The sequence below is a fragment of the Lampetra fluviatilis genome, chromosome 28 (assembly GCF_964198595.1).
Source record: "Lampetra fluviatilis chromosome 28, kcLamFluv1.1, whole genome shotgun sequence".
Lineage (NCBI taxonomy): Eukaryota > Metazoa > Chordata > Hyperoartia > Petromyzontiformes > Petromyzontidae > Lampetra > Lampetra fluviatilis.
In genome coordinates, this window is record NC_136302.1 from 5869253 (window position 1) to 5894550 (window position 25298).

Below are 25298 nucleotides of genomic sequence, written 5' to 3' on the forward strand. Positions count from 1 at the left end.
ATAAAGTGGAAATTAGGCAAGGCATTCCTAGAAGAGAACGATGGCCGATGGGGAAAAAAAAAACCTGAATAGCGACCAAAGGAGCCCACAGACATCGTGGTGAGATCAGCTCGTACTCAAGAACGCACGTGGCACCACAGGGCCATGAGGTTGGTAACGACTTGCAAAAACCTTCCTCCAGCAGTTGATTAGTTATGGTGGATAATACATTTATTAAACGCTAAAAGAGTCATTCAAAACTATGGCTTGAAAATGTGGAACATCAGAAATGCCTTATTTTGTATACCAATGCCAACAATGTATGGCAAGATGATTGTGGTACATGTATGTTGAACTTCTTTCTCACCGTATGTAGCCAACCGTGTTTTAATCGCAGGTGCGGGGAAAGGACAACAAACTGAGCACGAAAAGAAGTTCTAAAGAAATGAGCTTTCAATCTAGATGATTTAGAAGTGCATAGCTTCAGTGACTTCCTAATATCGGAGGGAAGAGCGTTCCAGATGGTTGCAGAAGCGCATCTGAAAGCGCGCGATGAAGTGATCGTCTTTATTCGATGGCCAGCCAGGAGCTTCTTGAGGACAGCACTATCTACGCTGGGATCTGTGATGTGCATGTCCCCAAATAATCGGAGGTGCGGGGAAGGACAAACTATACACAACTACACATGTATCTACAAATAGAAACTCATAGAATGAATGTGCAAAAAAACACACGAACAATATCATTGCATATTCAAGTGTGCATTTATTTTAAATACAATGTCACGCCATAAATTGTTAAAAATATATTAAGGAAATGAGCTTTTAGCATTATTGTGGGCTTGTATAAATAAAGACAAAATGCAGGGTGTAATGCAGCAAAACAGTATATTCTGCTCTCTCACCTGTGGTGTTCAGGTTAAGATTCCAAATAGCATAAATTATTCTCCATGAACAAATGATCCAATTGCCCAAAAAACACATGTACTGGATAACTGTAAACTAACCAAGTTCAACTTCACCATGTTTTGCTCAAATATTTGGCCATTTAAAGAAGCAAAAATGCAACTATGAACACATCGGTTATTGACATGATATTCGTCATATATTTGTTTTGTACATTTAATCAAGCCAGATGTCACGTTGCCCATGGGGCCAATTTAAACCACAGCACACACCGTGCACCTGTTTGGCTTGTGGAACATTTTCAAGGTGTTAAACGCGAAGCAAATGTCTGCCCGAGCATTAACGTAGAAGTCATGCCCAATTATTTTGATTATGCCTGTATATGTAGCTTTTTGTCAAAGAACTTTAGGTGAAAGGCGACAAAAATAAGGCTGCGTTGTTAGGTAGCCAACACCACGCCGTAAATCTTTAAATATCTGCACCTGTCCAACATTTTTTTCACGAGTGCTCTCCAAAGATTTATAGAACGGAGTTGAGATTTTCGCACGCGCCTCAACGGGCAAGCTCTGCATTTACACAATTTAAGATGCGCGATGGAGATCGACACAAAGCCTTTGACACGTCACGTCCACGTGTTCCCCACCCCCCCACATCCCTGCCCATCTAACACAAGAATGATGCGCAACTTCCCACCGTGAACTTTAAGTACCCGCTTGCTCGGGAACCAAAAACCTCATTTTTTTAATAGAAATTCTTTAAGTCGGTTCAAATCAAACGGCGTAAAAAAAAATATTGTGCCGGCAAATTCCAAGCTATTGCTGTAAATTTTTTGTAAATTCAAGTAAACTCTACTCGAAGATAACTGTTTATGGTGCAATGGCTTTTCTTGCTTTTTTGTTTTACATTTCATTTTATGACAATCGCAGAAAATCAGCATACATATCTCCTATTTACAAATTTATACATAAATGAAATACATATCAAACATATGCACTGGTTGACAAAAATGCATGGCTGCTTGTACACAGTGTTTTCCGGAGTCCCAAGTGTTGCATGCGTCAACAACCCTCTCAGTAGAAGCACACCGTGTGGAGAAGGGGCTTTCCACACTTGTCCTCAAAATCTTGCAAGAGCTCATCGATGTCATTGTCCACGTCATCCGTGAGCTTGATCTGCGGATAAATAAAGTGCGCAGGTGTAAGCGCCGTTCGAAAAGTTTGAGAACAACGATCGCGCAGACGCCACTTCTGAAGAAGTCAAATTGTCACCGTAACTTTGCATGACCAGGCCAACCGTGATTGGCCAAGACCCCTTTTCATTGTTCACCTTTTGCTTTTTCCTAAATGCCCTTTGCGTGTCAACATGTACACGTACTGCCTTTATGGGGAGCGGTAGTGTAGCGGTTAGCGCGCTGCGCTATAAACCCGGCAACCCGGGTTCGATTCCCGCTCACGGCTAACACCAGTGACGATTATCTGAACCGGTCCTGGGCCTCTCCTAGGTCGACTCAGCCTTAAATGAGTACCTGGTGCGGTGTGTAAACATCGCCACTGGGGAGACAAAGGCGGTCGGGCGTGGTGCTGGCCACCCACCCCCTCATTTGTGTACCTTTCCAGCCTTCATAGGTGCTCGCTAACAGCACTTGCCCCTACAGTCTGTTAAGGCTATACGGGGGATCTTTGAACTGCCTTTTGTCACTCTGCTGCTGGATGAGGGCCTCTCCACGCTGGGTTGTGGGGATATTTCACCACGCTGATCAGAGCAGGTTTGTGAAGGCGGGGAAGCATAGAAGTACAGTACAACAATTTATTTTGCTGGTTTCGGCGGCCCTCCACTACAAGCCCTTATGACATCTTGTGTGTGCATGGCGGTCACCCATCCAAGCACTATCCTCCAGGCTGCACCTCTGCTGAGATCTCTACTGTCTGATGAAAATGGGCACATTCTGGGCGGTTTTAGTCACTGGCTTTGCGGGTGCAGTGATTGGTGAACCGGCCCCGTGCGTTGTGCGTGCACTCACACACTGGCACATCTCAAGGAGCAGGAAGGCACCCAGTGTCGCATCCTCGTGGTTGTCCTGAATGTCCACGTTGATGACGTGCACAGGCTGCAAAGTCTCCTGTTCCCTTGAGTTCAGATCTGATGGGGGGTAATTGGGGTGGAGGGGGAATCAAGAGGCATCATTAATTAGACATGGAATAAAACCATCCTCTTTTGTAAGGCCTGGTCAATATTTCAGTATTTTTTTTTAACATTATGAAATATTTTAAAAACCACAGGACATGCGTTATACCTGTCCTGCACCCCATTCCTCAAGTGCACGTTAACATTCATATTCTTAGAAAAAGAGTTTGATTACAATTTTAGTTTATTCATGAAGAATACTTTACGCTTCATTGAACTGACAAATTCTGTAAATTATGTTGGAGTGATGTAGAATTATTCCTCAACTATGTGGATACATTTCTTTAGCAATTTTTTTACAATTGCCATTAAAAGCAGGCGGCAGCATTGGCAATTCAACTTTAGAATACCTGAGGACGGCTGCTTGAGTTGTGGCCGAAACGTCGTGAGAATTTTATTGTTTTATTTTTTATTATTTCCCTTCTACGTGACTTTACCGAAAGAACCAATAATATGAATCCCTGCAGTCACAAAAGCTTTAAATCGAAATATCAGTGGGCTTCAAAGCTATGGCATCCGAGGTCACCAGAAGATGAAACTGTGCTCAGAGCATCGCGTGCCTTATTGCTCAGTAGGGGAAATTCCATATTCCCATGGCCGAGACAAGTCTTGTCTACAGGACAACCACTGTTGGCATGCAGTATTGATGACCTATGTAGGACTTATGGCCATTGATCTAGATGAACATTGCCACGATAGATGAACATTTCCACCAGTCTATGGCTTTTGGAGAATGTCTTAACCGTCTTCCGTTTAATAAATATTTATAAGAATGCCAGTTAAGAACCGTTTTATAAAGAAAATTGCAGGTAAAATGTGGGGGCAAATATAATCTACACTTTTGACGTATGGTAGACAAACTGTGAAATGCAAAAAAAGCATTTGCCAGTCCCCGATGAAGTCTACTTTTTGAAAAGTGATAACCGCCCTGTTGACTGTCGCTCACCTTCCAACACCTGGTCGTATACGCGCTCCTCGCAGGTGAGGACGATGTCGAAGTGCTCGCGGCACGACTGGAAGCGTTCGGGCCGAGGCTTGAGCCGCCTGTTCCTCTCCAGCATGTGCAGGATGCCATTCTGCGTGTATCTGTGGTGCCTCTGGTTAAGGAAGCGGCTGTTTGGTATTGGGAGCAATGCGTACAAAAATGCCACCTATTCAAGGGTGTACCTCAAAGGCCTCAAATTGTGCAAGGCCCAACCTTGACCCTGAATTTAAATGCACGCATCCATTCATACATAGATACAATCATTCGGGGGAAAAAACTATTACGATTGCACAAGAATGCATTGTCCCTAAATGTAAATACAGTATCATATTCCTCAAAACCAAAATAGATGGAATAAAAAGAAGTTGGTATATTATAAAAGCCCGGCGTTCCGTTTGTCCATCAACTAAATTATTTGAGTTTTTCAGAAAGCCTGAATCAACAAGTTATAGAAAGTGAACCCCCCCCCCCACCATCCAGATGTGGGGGTAAAATGTTGATCCAACAGGTTTACAAAAATTGTCCACCCCCTCCCCAAAAAAATGATTCACTTCCACCACCACCCTCCCCCAGAAAATACATTTCTTTTGTAGGCATATATGCCGATACACCCTACATACAAGTCAGTGGGGGGGGGTTGCACGAAACGCTGTGAAGCCTTCTGCAGGATAGAATAAGGTGGCCACAGGCCGTCTCACTAGAATAAGGCACCAAACGTGTCAGTATATTGCCCGTCCCAAAAATTCTGTTACTAACCACAATGGTTACAAAAACCTATATTGTTAAGCTTATATATTTTTTTGCTTTTATTTTACACACACCTTTAGCGAACATGAAAAATCTAAAAGATACGACTAAACTATATCAAACTGACCGATATAAGTGTAATAATTTCGTAAAGTTCAAATGTTGCTCAAATATGCAGTCTAAAACTGACTCGAAGGTATATTGCCACGATACTACCAGCCAAACGTATGACTGTAAAAGTGAAATTAAATGCGTCACCATTGTGAAATCTCCCCCCGAGCCAGTACGACACGCCTCTAAAATACAAATGTTGTGTAATTTTAGTCAATGCACGTTAAATACATTTCAGTGTATCGGAACTTGACGAGTAGGGGGTTTTCTCAAGATTAAATCGTATACGGAAACATCTTTCAAACCCATGTTATGGGTTTGTGCCAGCGAGTTGGGAAATGTGCTGACTTGGATGATGATCACCATTGGGATTTACTGGTCTCATTGAGGGCACAGCGCCATCTAACGACAGTAATACTGTCACAAGCCACTGCCTCTTGCTGGAACAAGCTATTGCCTATTACTGGTACAAGCTACTCCCTACTCTGTATGGTACAAGCTGTCTACTATTGCGGGTGCAAGCGGCTCTCTTACTATTTCTGGTACAAGCTCCTCCCTATTGCTGGTACAAGCTACTCCCTATTGCTGGTACAAACTACAACCCAACTACTATTGCTGGTACAAGCTACTGTCTATTGCTGGTACAAGTTACTATTGTAGAGAGAAATACGCGGTGCGGACAGTTAAGCGGGTGCAACCGAGGGCAAACAGGTGCCAAGCTGTGACCGGAGGTTGGCGCCTAGGAGATGGGGGGGGTGATGATGAGAGATTAATGGGACAACTGGCACTAAGCCTGGCAGCAGCTTAAGTAGAAGCATGTGAGGACTCGGCATGCGCAGGGGGATATAAGCGGAAGTGTGTGTGAGCGAGGGGAGTTGTTGTTGCCAGGAACCAAGAGTGAAGACATCTCGCCGCTGCCGCTCCAGCCGTCAACGGGACCTCAACCCTCACGCCGACGCCGGGAGGGTGTTGGCTGAACCACCCGCCCGGGACAGACGGGTGAGCGGGTCTGTGGGAGCGTAGGTGAGGGCAGCGGTGGAGATGCGAAGTCGCTGTGTGCAGAGTCGCTGTGAGCGGAGACGCTGTGTGCGGAGACGCTGTGTGCAGAGTCGCTGTGTGCGGAGACGCTGTGTGCGGAGACGCTGTGTGCGGAGTCGCTGTGTGCGGAGACGCTGTGTGCGGAGACGCTGTGTGCGGAGACGCTGTGTGCGGAGTCGCTGTGTGCGGAGACGCTGTGTGCGGAGACGCTGTGTGCGGAGACGCTGTGTGCGGAGTCGCTGTGTGCGGAGACGCTGTGTGCGGAGACGCTGTGTGCGGAGACGCTGTGTGCGGAGACGCTGTGTGCGAGACGCTGTGTGCGAGACGCTGTGTGCGAGACGCTGTGTGCGAGACGCTGTGTGCGGAGACGCTGTGTGCGGAGACGCTGTGTGTGAGACGCTGTGTGCGGAGACGCTGTGTGCGGAGACGCTGTGTGCGGAGACGCTGTGTGCGGAGACGCTGTGTGGGGAGACGCTGTGTTCGGAGACGCTGTGCGTGGAGACGCTGTGTGCGGAGACGCTGCTGTGCGGAGACGCTGTGTGCGAGACGCTGTGTGTGAGACGCTGTGTGTGAGACGCTGTGTGCGGAGACGCTGTGTGCGAGACGCTGTGTGTGAGACGCTGTGTGTGAGACGCTGTGTGCGGAGACGCTGTGTGGGGAGACGCTGTGTGCGGAGACGCTGTGTGCGGAGACGCTGTGCGTGGAGACGCTGTGCGTGGAGACGCTGTGTGTGAGACGCTGTGTGCGAGACGCTGTGTGCGAGACGCTGTGTGCGGAGACGCTGTGTGCGGAGATGCTGTGTGCGGAGACGCTGCTGTGTGGAGACGCTGCTGTGTGGAGACGCTGTGTGTGGAGACGCTGAGAGACGCTGTGTGTGGAGACGCTGTGTGTGGACACGCTGTGTGAGACGCTGTGTGAGACGCTGTGTGTGGAGACGCCGTGTGTGGAGACGCCGTGTGCGGAGACGCCGTGTGCGGAGACGCCGTGTTTGCGGAGACGCCGTGTGCGGAGACGCCGTGTGCAGAGACGCTGTGTGTGGAGATGCTGTGTGTGGAGACGCTGTATGTGGAGACGCTGCTGTGTGGAGATGCTGTGTGGGGAGACGCTGTGTGCGGAGACGCTGTGTGCGGAGACGCTGTGTGCGAGACGCTGTGTGCGAGACGCTGTGTGCGGAGACGCTGCTGTGCGGAGACGCTGTGTGCGAGACGCTGTGTGTGAGACGCTGTGTGTGAGACGCTGTGTGTGAGACGCTGTGTGTGGAGACGGTGTGTGCGGAGACGCTGTGTGCGAGACGCTGTGTGCGGAGACGCTGTGTGCGGAGACGCTGTGTGCGGAGACGCTGTGTGCGGAGACGCTGTGTGGGGAGACGCTGTGTGCGGAGACGCTGTGTGCGGAGACGCTGTGCGTGGAGACGCTGTGTGCGAGACGCTGTGTGCGGAGACGCTGCTGTGCGGAGACGCTGTGTGCGGAGATGCTGTGTGCGGAGACGCTGCTGTGTGGAGACGCTGTGTGTGAGACGCTGTGTGTGAGACGCTGTGTGTGAGACGCTGTGTGTGGAGACGCTGAGAGACGCTGTGTGTGGAGACGCTGTGTGTGGACACGCTGTGTGAGACGCTGTGTGTGGAGACGCCGTGTGTGGAGACGCCGTGTGCGGAGACGCCGTGTGCGGAGACGCCGTGTGCGGAGACGCCGTGTGCGGAGACGCCGTGTGCGGAGACGCCGTGTGCGGAGATGCTGTGTGTGGAGACGCTGTGTGTGGAGACGCTGCTGTGTGGAGACGCTGTGTGTGGAGACGCTGTGTGTGGAGACGCTGTGTGTGGAGACGCTGCTGTGTGGAGACGCTGTGTGTGGAGACGCTGTGTGTGGAGACGCTGTGTGTGGAGACGCTGTGTGTGGAGACGCTGTGTGCGGAGATGCTGTGTGCGGAGACGCTGTGTGTGAGAACGCTGCTGTGTGGAGACGCTGTGTGTGGAAATGCTGTGTGGAGACGCTGTGTGTGGAGACGCTGTGTGGGGAGACGCTGTGTGTGGAGATGCTGTGTGTGGAGACGCTGTGTGTGGAGACGCTGTGTGTGGAAATACTGTGTGTGGAGACGCTGTGTGTGGAGACGCTGTGTGTGGAAATGCTGTGTGTGGAGACGCTGTGTGTGGAGATGCTGTGTGTGGAGACGCTGTGTGTGGAGACGCTGTGTGTGGAGACGCTGTGTGTGGAGACGCTGTGTGTAGAGTTGCTGTGTGTGGAGACGCTGAGAGCAGAGCTGCTGCGTGCAGGATAAGTGAGGTGCAGGATAACGGGGAGAAGTTAAGCATTTGTGACCGTACAGATATTTATAGGAGTGCCGATAACTGGCGCACGAACAGGTGAATAAAATGTAAGCAGGTGACTTGTTGCGTGTCGGTGTATTTTTTTAACACACTACACTATTGCTGATACAAGCTACTCCCTACTATTTCTCAGTATTCCCGGTACAAGCTACTGCCTACTATTGCTGGTACTATATATGCAAATTGTCATTCAGCCCAACTTTACTTAACCCTTAAATAACAATATTATATAAAACACTTCTGATACTGGCACAGATTTTTAATTTGCAATGTTTGGTTCAAATTCTAGAACAAAATTTTACATACTCAAGTCGTGAGAAAATAATATACGCTAAATTTATCTGAGATTTCTTTCAAATAGACCATTTGCGGACTAATTAAATTGGTTGCTTAAATCAGTAAAGTTATGGAGCAAAGAGGAAACCATTGTTAACGTATCACATAGTATATAGCGATTTTTGTGTATGTTGAATTGTCAATGAACGATCTTTCAACACTGCCACTCACCCAATACCTTTCCCGTATAGGAATAAAGTAGTAACATCAAACGAGTAGACTGCTATCACTTTATGCAACTGCACCCCACTATTGCCTCGTATTTCACAATTAATCAGATTTATATTAAATTCCAGGCTGTGGAAACCTCAAATAAAAAAACGAAATCACGAATTGACCAAACCCTGCTGCCCAAATAGCCCTGGGGATTTGCACAAAAGCACAGCAAGTGCACTTAACTAAGGCGTTTTAGTCCTTAGTGAAAGGTGCATCGGGTTACCTGTGTGAGCCATGAGACTTTCCTAACCTTTTAGAATCTTTCAATTTTACAATCTTTATCCTGGAGCAATTCAATGAGCTTATGAAGCTATTTTTCACAGATGTCCAGTAAGACGTCTCATTTTTAGAACCCACTCTTTTGGTGTGTAGTGATGTGGCCATAAGCAAGTGTTTCAGTGAATGGGACCATTTCTGCACATGATGCAATGCTATTTGTAATTAGCATGGCAACTGCACAGGTGACCAGTGATCACACACGTGTACACCCGTCGTGTGAAAATGAGTCCTGCAATGGGATTTATTTATTCAGGAGAGTAACCGAGTCGCAAGACTTTTTCAGCCGAGCTGTGAACTGGGATATGTTTGGAACACGTCTCTAAAGAGTGTTTTGCAAATTGGAGGAAACCGGAATACCAACAGAACACCACGCAGAGCTAATACTCAAAAGATCCTACAGCACAAGATGGAACAGATATTTTGGGCATGTTTATCAAATTTGACTATTTGTATCAATACAATTGTATTGATTGTTCTAACTTGCAGACCCGCCCCCTACTGGACATGTGAAAAAAAGCTTCACAGCTCAACCGATTCCTCCAGGATAAATATTCTGATAGCGGGTAGTTTAAAATGCAATCGACGCATAACGAGTTAAGGTTGTTGTGTGACTCAGAGGTCATGCAGCTGATGTCCGTGTTTTTATATTCGGACGGCAGGGCGATGCAGTGATAACGTATCTCACTGCAAGGTGCTGGAGTCTATTCCCGATGTGGGTGCCTTTCTGTCTGGAGTTTCTCTATCCTTTTTCTCTTCTGCATGTGTTCAACCCCTCTCTGGATTCTCCAGTTTTTTTCTCCCACAGCAAAAAAACACATGGGATACAAATGGTATTGGACAAACATACCAATACTAAAATGACCTGCAGATTATTCTGTTGGGATTACACATACAAGTACTTACAATGTTCCCTTACTGCAAAAACTTGGCAGGACCCTCCGAAACAAAAGTAGTCGCCTCAGTGGGGCTTTCCTGGGTAATCAATAGTAATAAAAAAAATTGCCCAATGTCATCAATTTATTTTTCTTTGGCACCTACTGATGCGGCCCCTCTTCAAAAGGAACTGCCTTGCCTAGTGTTGCACAAGTCACTTTCACACTAATTTCCCTATTTGTAACATATTGGGGCAAACGATCAAGGTTTTTCCTCTGCTCTTTAAAAATGTTGTGAATTACTACGTTCAGATTTCTTATAGTATGGTTAAAGTCAAGCATACCAATATGCCACATGCAATCTGGTGTTTAGTTGTGAACCGATGCAGTCAAACTTTGAAAAAGTGAATATGTATATTTATTAGATGGCTTGGGCTGATTAATTTATAGCTGCCAATTAAACGATCTGTTGCACCGAGTATTGGGAGGGGCCCCAGAAATGTACGTTAGAGCCTGGACATGCGTTAAATGTTCGATGCTATCCCATGAACAAATCTCCATGGAGACACCACAATTGAGGGTGTCTCAAGGACTGTCCACTGCTGGAGGCACCTCCAATGAGCACCGTTGGCTACAAACTGTGCAGAAGAAGGGCAACATACATATGTATCCCACATTCACATGGCAATGCTTAAAAGGCCAAATTGGTCTACATGTCAAACCTGCACACATTAAACGGTTACTTTAATTAACAGTTGCCATGTGCATTATTAATGCATTGTGCATTATTTCTTGTTTTAGTTTAACATTATTCATTCAGCCGACACGTGTATGTCTGCATGCTCAAATGGAGGAAATATTTAATAATAAATTCTCTTTTCTCACATCAACTTAAGTAAATGTTACATAAATTGTATCCACAAACACTAAAAAAAACCTGACTATGCAATAAAACGTCACGTTAACACTAAAGCTTCAAGACTAACTTTGGAAATAAGCTGCCATCAAATTGTCAAACGCATTAACACAAATGGAGCCGATTCAGCTGAAACCCCCATTTGCAAGCTCGTCACATCAACCTCACCTCAGGACTTGTGCAGTTGGCTTTCTCTACTTTCCGCCAGAAAGCTGTGTTAACATTTCTACCCCAAGCTCGTTTACATTTTTGGTTTCGTCAAACTCTCAATAGTCCATAAATAGTGCTTGTGTGGTCCCAGAATTGCTTACCGTTTGCAGCATGAAATGTTTTAAGGTTTATAACTTTGCATGCAAATACTGTATGGAAAGGGCATTTGCTGGACCACTTCAAACCGGCTTTGAATTGTAAGCGGTGACCAACTTAGAACTTTTCTCAAGACCAAGTTGGAGGGCGTTGATTTTGTATTGCAGTTCATTGTCTTGGCAAGTTGACGGGAAGGAAGCGAGTATTCAAAGCAGGCGTTCCCAAGCTGGTCCACACAAGTGGTGCAGGATCCTATGCCTCAAAGAATGCAATATTCTAATGAAGTTGATAAGATGTTCAAAGTTAACCAAAAGGTTAACTCCAGACATTTCTGATGTTAAAAAAGGCTGGTCTTCACCATGCAGACAGAATGCAGATGAGCGAATTGCATTTCTTTATTTTTCTTTGGCCAAACTGTGTTCATGTTAAGCTTCATATCCTGGAGTTTAATTTCACATTTGGAGCAAAATTATCAACATACTCCAGTCGTGGAGCCTCTGCAAGCAATGTATTATGTGTAATGTTCCTTTCCAAAGCCTATTTAAATGCTCTATTATATCACCAATTGAGCCGATACAGCTTCAGACAAAGTTTAATTAAAAATTGACAAATATAAGTCCGAATCAGAAAAGGGTATATAATAAAATGTTGCTCATTTTCAATAAAATTGAATGTAATCAGCCCTCCCATGGCTTTGTTTGCCTTTCTACACAATTCTAAACCAATGATTACTGGAATTCAGGTTACACATTGTTTAAAATTTTGTTAATGCTATCGTAATGTGAATTTTACAGAGAAACCATCAGCTGAACGTTCTTTAGGGGGCATGAAAACTCAAGGTTCGATCTGGGAAAACATTCGATCAGGGAATGCAATTTCCTGCCAGGAGCATGTTGAACGTTTTGCACTGTACGTTGCCAACCATGCTAATCGGATGTGTATTTCAGATGGTCTCGTTATTACTTTCACCCTCACTGATGCTGCATGTCTCCAACGCTTCTCTCACTCCCGTGTCTGTGCTGGATCTACTTCTCCCACTCCACACATCTCCACGCTTTGTGCTTTTCTCACTCCATACATCTTGCATTGCAAGTCTCCTTTCCCCACTCCACACATCTCCCACTGAGCCCATTTCTTCCTTTCTTGCACCATGCCTCTCACTCCATACATCTCCCACCTGACTCCACCCACATCCAGTCTCTCACTCCAATACATCTCCCACCCAACTCCACACATTTTCATTCTCTCACCCAACACATCACCCACCACACATCTCCTGTCTCCCATGCCACACCACCCTCATCCAACGTTAAGTAGAACATGGAGAGAAAATGGCAGATAAAAAATGTAACAATTGGAAAAACGTTAGACAATGCCTGTAGAGGGCAAAAACATGTTCGTGACCTAAATATATTTTTGGAATATGCAATAGGACTAACGAGGTTTCCCTGTACTATACTCTGCCCAATAAATCATTGTTCAAATGAAAATAACGACCCAGTGAAAAAATTTCAGCCCTACTTACCAAATTTTTTGACCCTCAAGAACAAATTATTACCCGAATGTAACGTGGGAGACATTTAAATGCAAGTTGGTTTTGTTAATGTTGCATAAGCCAATAGGTAAGCGTGCCAAATTAGCTTGAGTTGTGCACCATCAGCCATATCTACCCACTGCTGTATGAAGTCCTCCCCACGTGGTCGCCATCGCTCAACGGTCACCCTGGGACGCCACAATCCATCGGGCTCCTGCATACAAGCCCATCTCGCCGCCGTCTCCACCGCAGTCATCCGCTCGAGTGGGTTTCCTTCTTTGGTCATTCCAAATCTTGTCCATCAGCTATAATCCCTTTTAGTAATGTGTCCTGCACAAGCCCACTTGCCCCCAACAGTGAAGAAGTCTCCGATTTGTTTGTTCCGATTCATGCTTTCCTTTCTCAGCGCAAAACCCAGTGTGCATTTCTCTACACTCCTTTGCAGTTTGTAGAATTCATGCTACGTTGGGCCAGAGTCCATGTTTCCAATGCACGTCATGTCAGGTAATGTGCCAAATTAACTTTTTTCTATAGCAACATCGTTTTCTTTTCATTATCAATTATTTACAAAAGCACTGCAATTTGCTCATGATCAATGCAAATAATTTTGGTATGAACCTTTCAACTTCCTTACATTTGCATACCGTTTTGCTAGTTGCATCCCTGCAGATTCTTTTCCATTGTTCATTGCAACCTGTGTACGACCTGTTGCTCAGTTATCTTCAGTGGCACTTTGCAGTCTTTGTTGAATTCCTCAACTTTAACCAATGGTTCATTTCCATCGGTTAGGACCGTCATTAGCAAAAAAAATCTGAGATGGTTAACCTCACCATTTACCCTTATTTTTCTGATGCGATTGTCAGGAAATATATTCCAGGGTCATAACGAGCAACCTTTGCGATAGCATCCCCTTGCTTGACTCATCCGCCAGTTGGAGGTACATTCTACATTAACGATGTGGTTACTGCATCTTTATATATATTTTAAAAATATGTACTTTACTAAAAGTTAAATGCGAGATGATCAATGTATATCAAAATTAAAGTATGTATCTATACTGCATTGGCAGTGGTGCACAATCACACAACAAAAACGAAAATAATAGAACTGCCTTGGAAGGATGTGATGGGCAATAATTTGGATAATTGCCTTTTGTGTCATGCACAGACATTGCCCAAAACACACCAATTACGCTTTCCTTCCTTTTAAAGCAGTGTAAATTTCCATTGTTTTAAAATATAAATCAGGGTACCACTATTACACTGCAAAAGTGTAATAATGTACAATGTTACTTAAATATGGGTCCTAGATGCACCGAGTCAATTTTTTTCCTGCATGTCCCATGAGGATTCACTTAAAACCACAGCACACACGAATTAAATTGATCAATTTGATATCCTTGTACATTGCACTATCACCCTCGTTCAAAGTATTCCAGCTACCTACACGGTATGACCTAAATCATGCAGGGGTGAGGGAACAATTGTTGAGACAGGGTGGTGACAAGTCACTCTGGGGCCCACGTAAAGCAGCCAAGGAGGCCCATGAAGGATAACACCTCACGGCATTGGTGTTGATGGTGCATTGGATTACGGCGGTTGTTGCGGGAAGGGTTGTTCCTTGGTTAGCGCATTGCGCTACGAACCCAGTTTGATTCTCGGGTCATGGGTAACACGAGTGGAGAGTGATATCAAAAACGCTGGGCCTCCTCGAGCTTATTAACTCCACCTTAAACAAGTGTCTGGTGCCACGTGTGAAACCTTTGCCATTGAAGATACAAAGGTGGCCGGCTGTGGCGTGGACGACACTCACCCGCGCGCCGTGCTTGCCTCAATAGGTGCTCACCGACAGGCCTTGCCAGTCAGTATGGCGAGGGGATGGTCTTTGGTCTCTTGGTTGTTGTAAAGATGCGTGGCAATGATTGTGAAGGTGCTGGTAGTGATATTGGTTGAATTACTTTTTAAGCTTGAGAGGACAGGGACCCATGCGGAGCCCACTGGTTTTCAAAGGCACATCGTAATGTTTTGGTCCCTAAGTATGGGGCATTTGGTGAACCACAAGGTTTATGTTCTTAAACCCATGAAATCAGGTACTAAACTACATTCCATAAAGTGGGACAAATGTTTAATTTCAATGTTTCCAAATACACATTATAAAACTGCTAAGACCTATTTATTAAAGGCTGCGGGGTTTTTTTTTACAATAAGGACGCAATTGTTTATGTCCTGGGGCGAGTCACGCAAGTAATATTTTATTCTTGGCAGTGCTTATAATGAAAATACACCTTAACAGCTACATTAGTGTGGCATATTCCATATACAAAAGGAAACACCAATTCAGCCATTAAATAGTTTCAGCCTCAAAACTTGCTGGTAACTGGCTACTGATAGCCATGCTTTCCTTGTACAATTGCATACACTCTTTGTATGTTAACACACATAGCAAGTTTTAGTATTAAAATTATTGACATTAAGCTGGCTAACAATATCAACGTGTATCATGGGGTCCTATAATTGGCAGGTTGCGTGGTCTTTTGCAAAGATCTATTGAAATTAACCAATAGGGTTTGTAATGACTTGCACCAATGTTAAAAACTACACGAATTGGGCAATATGGTGTTGTCTATCGTTATAAAAAAAGGCTTCCGACTGACCAAACTTGCGTTGAAAAATTTGGTGCAATTGGCAGGCTACCAAGGTTGGCATATTAGTGATATAAATCAAACTGGTAAACCCAATTAAATGGATTAAATGTTGGGAATTAGGTGGAATACATGTAAATTATTTGGCGCGGTTGATTGGCCTTAATAATTTGAGCGCTTAAAAAAAAATCACAACTTGTGTGATGTTAAGTGCTGTCATATCTACATTTATGTATTGCAAAAAAAAATTGGAAAACTTCTATAACTGCATAACTTTCTTGAAAGCATGTCTTCTTGTCATACTGTGTAGTTTCTTCATGAAAATTGAGTGTAGCTCCATCTCAGATTCGTAAAAACGAATAGAACGTGTCGTAAATTACTGGAGGACTTCATAAAAGTGGCAACTGTTGATAAATCAGCAAAATGAGTAACAAGTGCTAAAACAATTTAAGATGTTGGAGGGACGAACCTTGGCCATTTGCAGTAACGGTGGATAATGCACCAAGCACTGTGGTCTATTCTGGTGGATCTCAACAGGCTCTGCGATCCAACAGAAAGCTATAATTACCCAATCCCGATTTAACCCTGATATCCAATAGACAAAGTACTAGCGCCATCTACTGGAAAAATATTTTATGGATTAAATCTAAACTGGAGATTTTCTATTCCATCGGCAATAATGAAGATTGCTGTACGCTTGTATTTGAATTTATCCTGAAATCCACGAACAATATTTTGCGATTGAACTGTGGATCTCAGTCAACGTATTGGCCATTGCTGCTGTAGAGCTAGGGCAGTTCAAGGCAAACCGAGATTAAAACTGACTTGATAATTTAAACAGACCAATGTGGCAAACTGATAAAGTTTTAAATCAGTGTATACTACCTGCTATAATATGGATCAGGAACATTGAACACTAAGAAAAAAAGCTGAACCTTCCAAAAGTAACAAATTACAAGCTTGACAGAACACAAATTTGAGATGTCAAATTGAAAGAAAAGTGGCCTTGGGCAGGACAATTATGAAATGGGTGGTCTACTAAAAGTGGCAGCCAAACAAGGGAACACGGAAGATGCACGCACCATCAAAGATGGATCTCGTGTCCGAAAGCAAGATTATTTAATCATGAAACCACAATGAAAGGTGACCACTTGGGGCTGGATCTTCATCTAGCAGTGCAGAGATCAAACCCGATCACAGTAATTATTAGTTTGATTGAAAAATGCTATTAAAGTGGCCAAAGCTACCGTTAATTTAGCTTCTTCACAATTTGGTAACTGCCAACATTTTTTACATCCAGCCTTCAGTATTCACTGCTCAATGTTGGTGGCTTGTCTGTGCAGAGGTTTGTCTTCATATATCCACACCAGTAAAATTGAGCACCCAATTTAAGCTACAATGTTGAAGCTTTAATAGTTAAAGACAGATGAAGGGCCAGTACCTACGATAGTCTACTAGATGACATGAACTTAGTTGTACATGTAGACAGGCATCTCAGTGAAAGTGTCTCCACCCTGAAGGGAGCTTTCCAGGGACAGTAAAACTTACTTTGAAGGGTTCTTCTTCATTCGCTGCTCTGGAGTCTGAACCAATCTTCAGACGTGCATCAGCCACCAGGCTTGTAGGTTGCCGCTGAAATGCAAGTGCTTGTAATTCTATTTTCAAACAACTCGGTGCAAAATTTTAAGGGGAAACTGCCTCATCTGAGAAACTATCAGGACCCCATAAAATTCCTAAACTGCTGCTTCATCCTGTGTGCATGTTCTGCCTACGTTAAATATTAGCACCATGAAACTTAAAGGGTGATAAAATTAACCTTCAACCCTCTATACCTATTCCAAATATTAAAAATCCTAAGCTATACAACTCGCTACGACGAATGCTGCCATTAACATTTTAGTAGTCAATATGCTGCCCAAAATTGTAATGGCCTGTGGGACCATACCCTAATGTAATCCTATCACCCCCCACCCCCCCTCATCTAAAAACCCATGTCAAGCCTCCACGTGATCTCCTTTGCTGTTACCAACTCCCTGGCTCTTCCAATACTAATAGCTACATAAAAGCAAAAAGTTGTTTTTTCAAAAGTTCACTTTTATTGACCGACTGAGGTAATAAAGGATAGAGGGGTATTAATTCAAAGTAAAAAAAAGAACAAAAATAAAACCGGGCATCTTACCTTTGTGCAAACTGCCACAAATCTAAAAACAAATGCACCCACAGGTGGTAAAGTACATAAAACACACACATACAAGCACAGTTAACAATTAAGAGAAAGTAAATGCACACTCAGGGGCAGTGGTTTTGTTGGGGGAGCATTGGTCCTGTGGGCCCGTGAGCAGGGACGGGATACAGTTCTTTGTCCTTCATCACCAGGTCGCTGTACATTTGCTCGTAGGTTGTTTTAAAGTCGTACACATTGGGCTTGTCCGGAGCAGGCCCGGGCAGTTTCACGTGCGTCCCCGTCCCAAACGAACGCACATAGAAACCTTTCTTACTGTGGTGGCACAAGGGGGTCGGGGGGGGGTGAACAACAATGAAAGCACCAATCAGTACATGAAATATGTGTATATATCAATACAGACTTGTGCTTAGTGGTGGAATTTGTTTTATGTTGAAAGTCCCTATTATTTGGGAGCGGATAATTATCTATTCCTGTTCTTTTCCTGTGTTTTTAAAATTGGGTAATTATAAAAACGTATCCATCTTCCCAGGCAAATGATTCATGCAAGTACATTTTGGTAATTCCACGCCGAGGGAATTACCTTTCCACCAGTTTGTGGAATGTAAAAAAAATGTCTCACATTCCATTAACAAGATTAAAAACGCCTACAAAAAAATCAACTCTTCTTTATATATACTATTTAAATAAAAGTTACAGGGCATCAGCCTGCCTATCCATATCTGACCATTAACATAACATGTTCTTGCGCATACACCAACGGCTTGCGATCGTGTTTCGTGAACATTGCGGTCATGTCATTTTAAGCTTTTCCAGCAGGTGGCGCCAGATTAACGTCTTACTTGCGCAGGTCATTGTCAATACAGTACTGTATATATGCCGGTGTATATTCTTCACATTTACAAGTCAAACGTCACCGACGCATTGTCATTATGAACGCACAAATGTACTTCATCAATTGACGAAGGGTGAATTCGTTATATGTTTCTAAAGCTGATTATTAGCAGTGAATTTGATGTTTATATCTATTCAAATGCAAGGTTCTGAAAGTTACCTAATCTAAACAGGACCGACTCCCCTTAACTTAGGAGGGCAACAACCATCAAACCACAAGTTATCTGGAAGTGAACTGCTTCTGTATTAAATAATTTACATTTTTCTTGGAGATGACAAAATTGGAAGCTTCCAATTACGGATTATATTAGCAATCTGAAAATGACAGCGTACTTGCCGATTTATCTCATGGGGGAGTTGCTACTTCCCGTGTGCAGAATATTTCTACGATGGTAAAATATATAGTAAGGTAATTTACCAAATGTCCATAACTGAACAGTCCATAATTCTCTATGGTGTCTTATACTTTATTTTTAAAGCAGCAAACAAGTCTGGTCTGACGCTTTAGGCAGTTATAAAAATTGCGTCATCTCCAAAGTCTTTACAAGCGCTGTCATGCCCAATGACGCTTGAAACTTAAAACCATTGTGATCACATGCCTAGCTAGGCATGTGTTGAAAGACAAGTTATATTGGCTTCCCTTTAGGACAAATGTTGCAATTTTGATTCCCTTCAAGACGGCTATTCTTTACAGGACATTATTGAATTAAAGTAACAAACTTTACGCCCACTTCTTTATAAATAGAACGCTCAACATTGTTCCAAATTAACCTAAACAAATCTACACCTACTTATTTGGTAATGTAAAAAGTGGCAGTTGTACTTTTTTATTTGGCATGCAGCCAGGCAGAGAACTGTTTTTTGTGGTTATCTGGAGTCCAGTTTAATAGTTTGGTAAAGATGCCTTCATGAATGCATGTTGAAAATGTAGGCAAAATGGTAAATAACTTGCATCAGAAAATTGGCACTTGCAATTTAGTTCATTTCTAATCCAAACGCTTGATGTGAAATAGCACCCATAATTATCAAACTTTAGAAAGCACAAACAGATCACTTCAAGTTTATAGGATTAAGTTGGTTAAAATAAGATGACACATTGGCCTGCCTACACAATTCAAAATAAAACCCTTAAATCACAACCACTTTTATGGAATATGGTTGCAATACCATGCAAAGGTTTGCTGTCCCATTACTAAAAACGTAATCGTAGTTTATTAGTTAATGGTTTAATTAAATGTTTCCTTTCACCACAAAAATTATGTAATCAGCATATGGGCATTCTCGGTATTTTATAGGTGAACAGTTGGAAAACGTATTGTTTACTTTGTACTATATAGACGATTGTACTTATAATTGTATTACTCATTAAAAGTTGGTCAAATAACCGGTTTATAAACTACTAGGAAATGCGAGCGTATAAAAGGGCATGACAAACAAGCGTCCAGACCACGTGTACACCACCTGACTAATGTCCAAAGTACGCTGCTTAGTCTTAAAACACTTCCAAAAAGCGAGACGTGGCGTGGTCAACCCACACCAATGAATAGGGTCCATGGAACGCAGTTGGAAGTGTTCCCACTTATTTTGTGCAGACATTGATGAGTGTTTGGCATATGGTGCTGCGCAGAGATAATATTTGGTAACTAGTCTAAGATTAATATTCATAATCCGAAGATCAAATTATCTTGATTTGGGAGGAAATGTCCAATTTAACAAGTGTCACCTCAAGTGACTTGCATTACGTTTAACGTGCATGCTTAAACTGGACGAAGCATGTTTGTCTCCCAAAGCAGAATTTAATCTGCAACTAATGTAAAAACCATCCCTTATTAACGACAGAGAACCTTTTTAATGTAATGTTTAAGAGACGCTGCTTAGGACATGACTGAAAATTGAGTCTGGTTCCGCCCAGAAGTTTGTTATAACCTCTAGTTGTTAAAAGTATTTTCCAATTTACACTGCTTTATCGTGATGCAGCAGTGTTACATTATGACAAATCACTGGAGGAAACCAAACATGGCCAAACTAAACTAGAAAATCACCAAATTGCAGTGGCATAGTTTAAGAATGGGTATTATGCACTTTACGGGCAACTATACAGTAATGCTATCCAGTGATTCACTGGTTACCCACAATAACTAGGAGTATAAAAAGAGTAATGTGCAGTTTAACTCATGTCGAATATTCCAGTCGGCCATGCCGTAAAAAAACCTATTAACTCACCCGATAAGCGTACTCGCTTGAACTGCACTTAACTCACCTTACTTCCCAGACATTTAAACTACTCAACTCACAATGTAGTCTCACCACTCACCAGATATTTAAAACTACTCACCACTCGCCTTCATCTGAAACTCGCTAATAAGCATTAAGCGCAATGCCAATCTTTTTCATAAGTTTATAGGCCATGTCATTACGACAGTGAACACCGATACACTGTTGCCACGGCCCGAAATGACCCCTCCGAAACATGCCTTTGGCTACTTGCTCCTAATTCAGGTCCAGGCTTAAGATGTTCCACAATTCCTCTGGTCAGGGTGCCTAAATGAAAATACCTATGTACGTGTCTTGAGATGCGGTCGCATTTATCCATTAGATACCAAACTGTAGTGTGATTGCATGACTTTGCAGAACTGTATACTTTCTATCTGCTTGCCTAACACTGCTTGAAACAATCCGTTACTTAGATCGTGTTTAATTACACCTGCATGGTGATTTACAGTCATTAAAACACCGCAGATGTTCCCATACCAATCTTCATTGTTGTTTAAGAGACATTGTGTGTATTCTACCAAACCAGGCAGGCACTAGTGACTTACCTTCGAGGCCCAGAAGGGATAGTGTGGCAAATGATGGCGATAATTAGATCAGTGGTGAAAATAACTATTTAGATTTCCGTTGGACATGCCCAGTTGATGGTAATAATGGTGACGTTTATGGTTAGTTATCAATGAAAGCGATTTCCAAGGGTGACTGTTAACTAATGGTTAACGTGGTTAAAAGCCTATTGTGGAATGGTCATTGTAGGTTATAGTTAGGCGCTCTTTAAATATAAAAGTAAATTCCAACTCAATCATCTCACCGCTGTAAATTCGTAGTTATATCAACTGCTGGGAAGCCCCTTGCAATGTTACAGCAATTCGAGGGCGTTTTCCACCAAAGCTGAGCAGTGTAGTTAACAATCTCGCCTATGGGTTTCGTGTTAAGGGGCCCAATACATACGCTACTTTATACCCTTTAACGTCACCCTTTAGCACACAATTACCAATTAACAGGCAACCACTAAACGGGTACTGTATTACAATAAAACTTCACACCATTATTTAAAAACTGTGTTACGTACATTAATTCCCAGGGCTTACCACCCCAGCCTCCGATTTCACATTTGACTAAACGTACGACTCATTAAACACTTGGCTGCAAGTATTTTTCTCCCCTCTCTCAAAACGTATGTTCTCTATTAAATATATACAGCATATCTATTGTTAAATGAGGGGGGGGGGGAATTCGTTGAATATTTAAGATCAAGAAAGCAACCACAAGTTACACAATCTCAGTCGTACAGAAACCACGCATCGTCGTGTTGTTCATGGGGCTGTCGTAAACGGCCTTGAAGCTTCACCAACTAAATTTCGATTCAAAGCTTTCGTGACTACAGGGATTCATCTTCTTGGTTATTTCGGCAAAGTCACGTAGAAGGGAAATAATAAGAAAAAAACATTTTATTTTTTATTTATTTTTCATTTTATTTAGTATTTAAGTTTTATTTTAGTTTTTATTATTGTATTACTTCCCTTCTACGTGAATTTACCGAAAGAACCAAGAAGACTTCACCAACTACTTAAACGACGACACGTTACAGCAGCAGCAACAGCAGCCATTGAAAGAAACAATCCTGCGCCATAACGCGTTCACGATTATTAAAACGTCAAAACCTCGTACACGACAGCCCGCAACACAACTCAATAAAAGAAAAACTCGTGTGGAACACCACACTTAATTTTCCGTCGCGTTAACAGCTTTAAAAAAAAATAACAGTGAATCACCCCCCATCGCAACATTGGCCATTACCTCAACACACTATGAGCTTCCATACTCCTATTCTGGTTACTAGAGCACACGACGGCGATTCTCATCGACGACGGAGGCATGGCTATAGTTGACGTGTTCTTCTTTATTTGATGTGGAAGCGAGGAAGTAGTCGCCTCTTCTGCTGCTGCTGCTTCTCCTCGATGGTGCCCTCCCCGTGTCCACGACGATGATGTCCTCCTCCTCCGTCTCGACCGCCTCGTCTCTTCTGCTCGCTCTCAACAAAGACGCTAAGATGGCGAACGCGCGTGACGTCACCGAGGGGGTGTGGGGGGTGTTGCGTAATCTTGCGGAAGTGGTGGTGGGGGAGGGGCGTCGTTCGTTCATAGACTTCCGGAAGTGGGGGTGGTGATGGTGGTGGGGGGGTGGTGGGTGGTGATGGGTGGGGGTGGTAGTGATGGTGGGGGGTTGGTGATGGTGGGTGGGTGGTGAGGGAGGGTGGGGGGGTGGAGGGTGTGGTGATGGTGGGGGGTGGTGGATGGAGGGGGTGATGGGTGGGTGGGGTGTGGTGATGGTGGGTGGTGATGGTGGGGGGTGATGGTGGATGGGGGGGTGGTGATGGTGGATAGGGGGTGGTGATGGTGGGTGGGGTTGGTGGTGATGGTGGGTGGGGGGGTGGTGGGGGGGCGGCGTTCGTTTTTATACTTCCGGAAGTGGTGGTGGGGGGTGCGCCGTTCGTTGTCAGTCTTCAGGAATGGTGGTGGTGGTGGGTGGGGGTGGCGTAGCGGTCAGCGCGACCCTGCGCTACGAACCCGGCCACCCGGGTTCGATTCTCGCTCACAGCCATCACCACCGTTGACGATTATGATCTGAACCGGTCATTGGCCTCCCCTAGGTCAACTCATACCTAATAAAATAAATTAATAATGAGTACCCAGTGCGGTGTGTAAACATCGCCACTGGGGAGACAAAGGCGGTCGGGCGTGGTGTTGCCCCCCCCCCCTCGCGTACCGTTCCGTTGTAATAACTGGCGAAACGTCATACTCCAATTGTAAATGTTGTGGATTTACTCTCTAACACACCGGTATGCTAAACTTGTAACGAATTGGCATATTCTGTCGACGTGACAAACCTTATTAATTTGCTCTGTCGGGTGGTAGCAGGTTTGACGACAAATTTATATTTACGCAATCTAACTCCAAAACTCTATTATGGATAATAAATAGCCTGTGTGTTAAACAGAATATTAGATTTAGTTTTATGTCTTGTGACCCCCCCTATTTTAATTATCCAAAAACGCCATATACGTTTTAAAGTAAGGTTTGTTTAAAACAGAAATTATACTATGCAAAGGAAAAAACATGTTAAGGGTCAATTAGTTGGAGGTCACAAGACATCTGGACCACTGTACAATTGAATAAGACTTTTATCCTGGAGGAATCCGATGAGCTATAAAGCTCTTTGTTTTAAAGATGACCAGTTAGGGGCAGGTCAGAAAGTTGAGAAACAGCCTGGCCACAATTGATAGCTCAACGAAGTGGCTAATGTGGAAATCCAGAGCAATGTACAGGGTGGTCCAGATGTCTTGTGACACCCCCCCCTCCCCATTGAATTCTCTAAAACTTTATATTTTAAGTCAGGCTTGTTTAAAACTGAAATGATAATATGCAAAGGGAAAAAAACATACTAGGGGTTAATTCTAGATTTGAAGCTTTCGTGACTGCAAGGAATCATCTTCTTAGGTTTTTTCGGTAAAGTCACGTAGGTAAAACATCAAAATGAATGAAAATAAAATAAAATAAAATCAAAAATCACGACGTTTCTGAGGCAACACAAGTCTCCGTCATCAGGTGGGACCGTCACAGCCAGATTAGCTGCATCAAGTGAGGCAATTAACAGTACTCTCTTCATTGTTCAGCCAGCATTGGTATTAACATGGGCATTTTCGTTCTTTTGTCTATCATGTGTATTAGAGCTTCCCTCCCCCTCTCTGCCCATTGTGTTGGCGTGTGCGGCAGTTGGCCGCTTGCGCATAATCGCTCCATTGTGTTGGCGTGTGCAGTAATTAGCCGCTTGCGCACAATCGCTTGCACGCCGTCGCCCACCATTTTGGCCTCGCCCCCCCTCCCTCCCGATACGTTCCATTCATTGGCTACCATAGTCTGATGAGCTCCCCCCCCTCAACTCGCTTTTAAGGGATTACATCTTGAATCATTGCCTCACTTGATGCAGCTAATCTGGCTGTGACGGTCCCACCTGATGACGGAGACTTGTGTTGCCTCCGAAACGTCGTGATTTTTTATTTTATTTTATTTTATTTTCATTCATTTTGATGTTTTACCTACGTGACTTTACCGAAAAAAACCTAAGAAGATACTAGGGGTTAATTAATTGGAGGTCACAGGACATTTGGACCACTGTAATTGAATAAGAATATGTATTTATCCTGGAGGAATCCGATGATCTATGAAGCTCTTTTTCACAGTTCTCTAGTTGGGGGCATGTCAGACCGTTACAACAAATACAAAAACACGATAGGAGTGCAAATTATAGGCAAGGTGAACAAATCACTTTAAAAAAATTACTGTATATACTAATACTAAACTTTATTTTGCTAGGTAAGTCCCACTGAGCCATTAGTTTATTTTTCAGAAGCGACCTGGCCACAAATGATAGCTCAATAAAGTGGCTTGTGGAAATTTAAAGCAGCAAAATAATCTAAACGATGTCTTGTGACCTCCCTTTAATGCTCTAAAACTGAATGTTTTAAGGTTTATTTAAAACAGATTTAAGTATGCAAAAGGACCAGCATGTTAGGGG

General features: G+C 43.6%; 1 protein-coding gene across 1 annotated transcript; it reads right to left on the bottom strand.

The window, feature by feature from the left end:
• Positions 1-724: 724 nt before the first annotated feature.
• LOC144942718 (RNA polymerase II subunit A C-terminal domain phosphatase SSU72-like) lies at positions 725-22793 on the bottom strand. The gene is made up of 5 exons (XM_078869580.1): positions 22521-22793; positions 17727-17870; positions 4015-4154; positions 2905-3023; positions 725-2056 (listed from the first exon to the last, which is right to left on the bottom strand). Exons 1-5 carry the CDS (start codon positions 22598-22600, stop codon positions 1955-1957), a joined length of 585 nt encoding a protein of 194 aa, XP_078725706.1. The 5' UTR covers positions 22601-22793; the 3' UTR covers positions 725-1954.
• Between the last annotated feature and the right edge of the window lie 2505 nt (positions 22794-25298).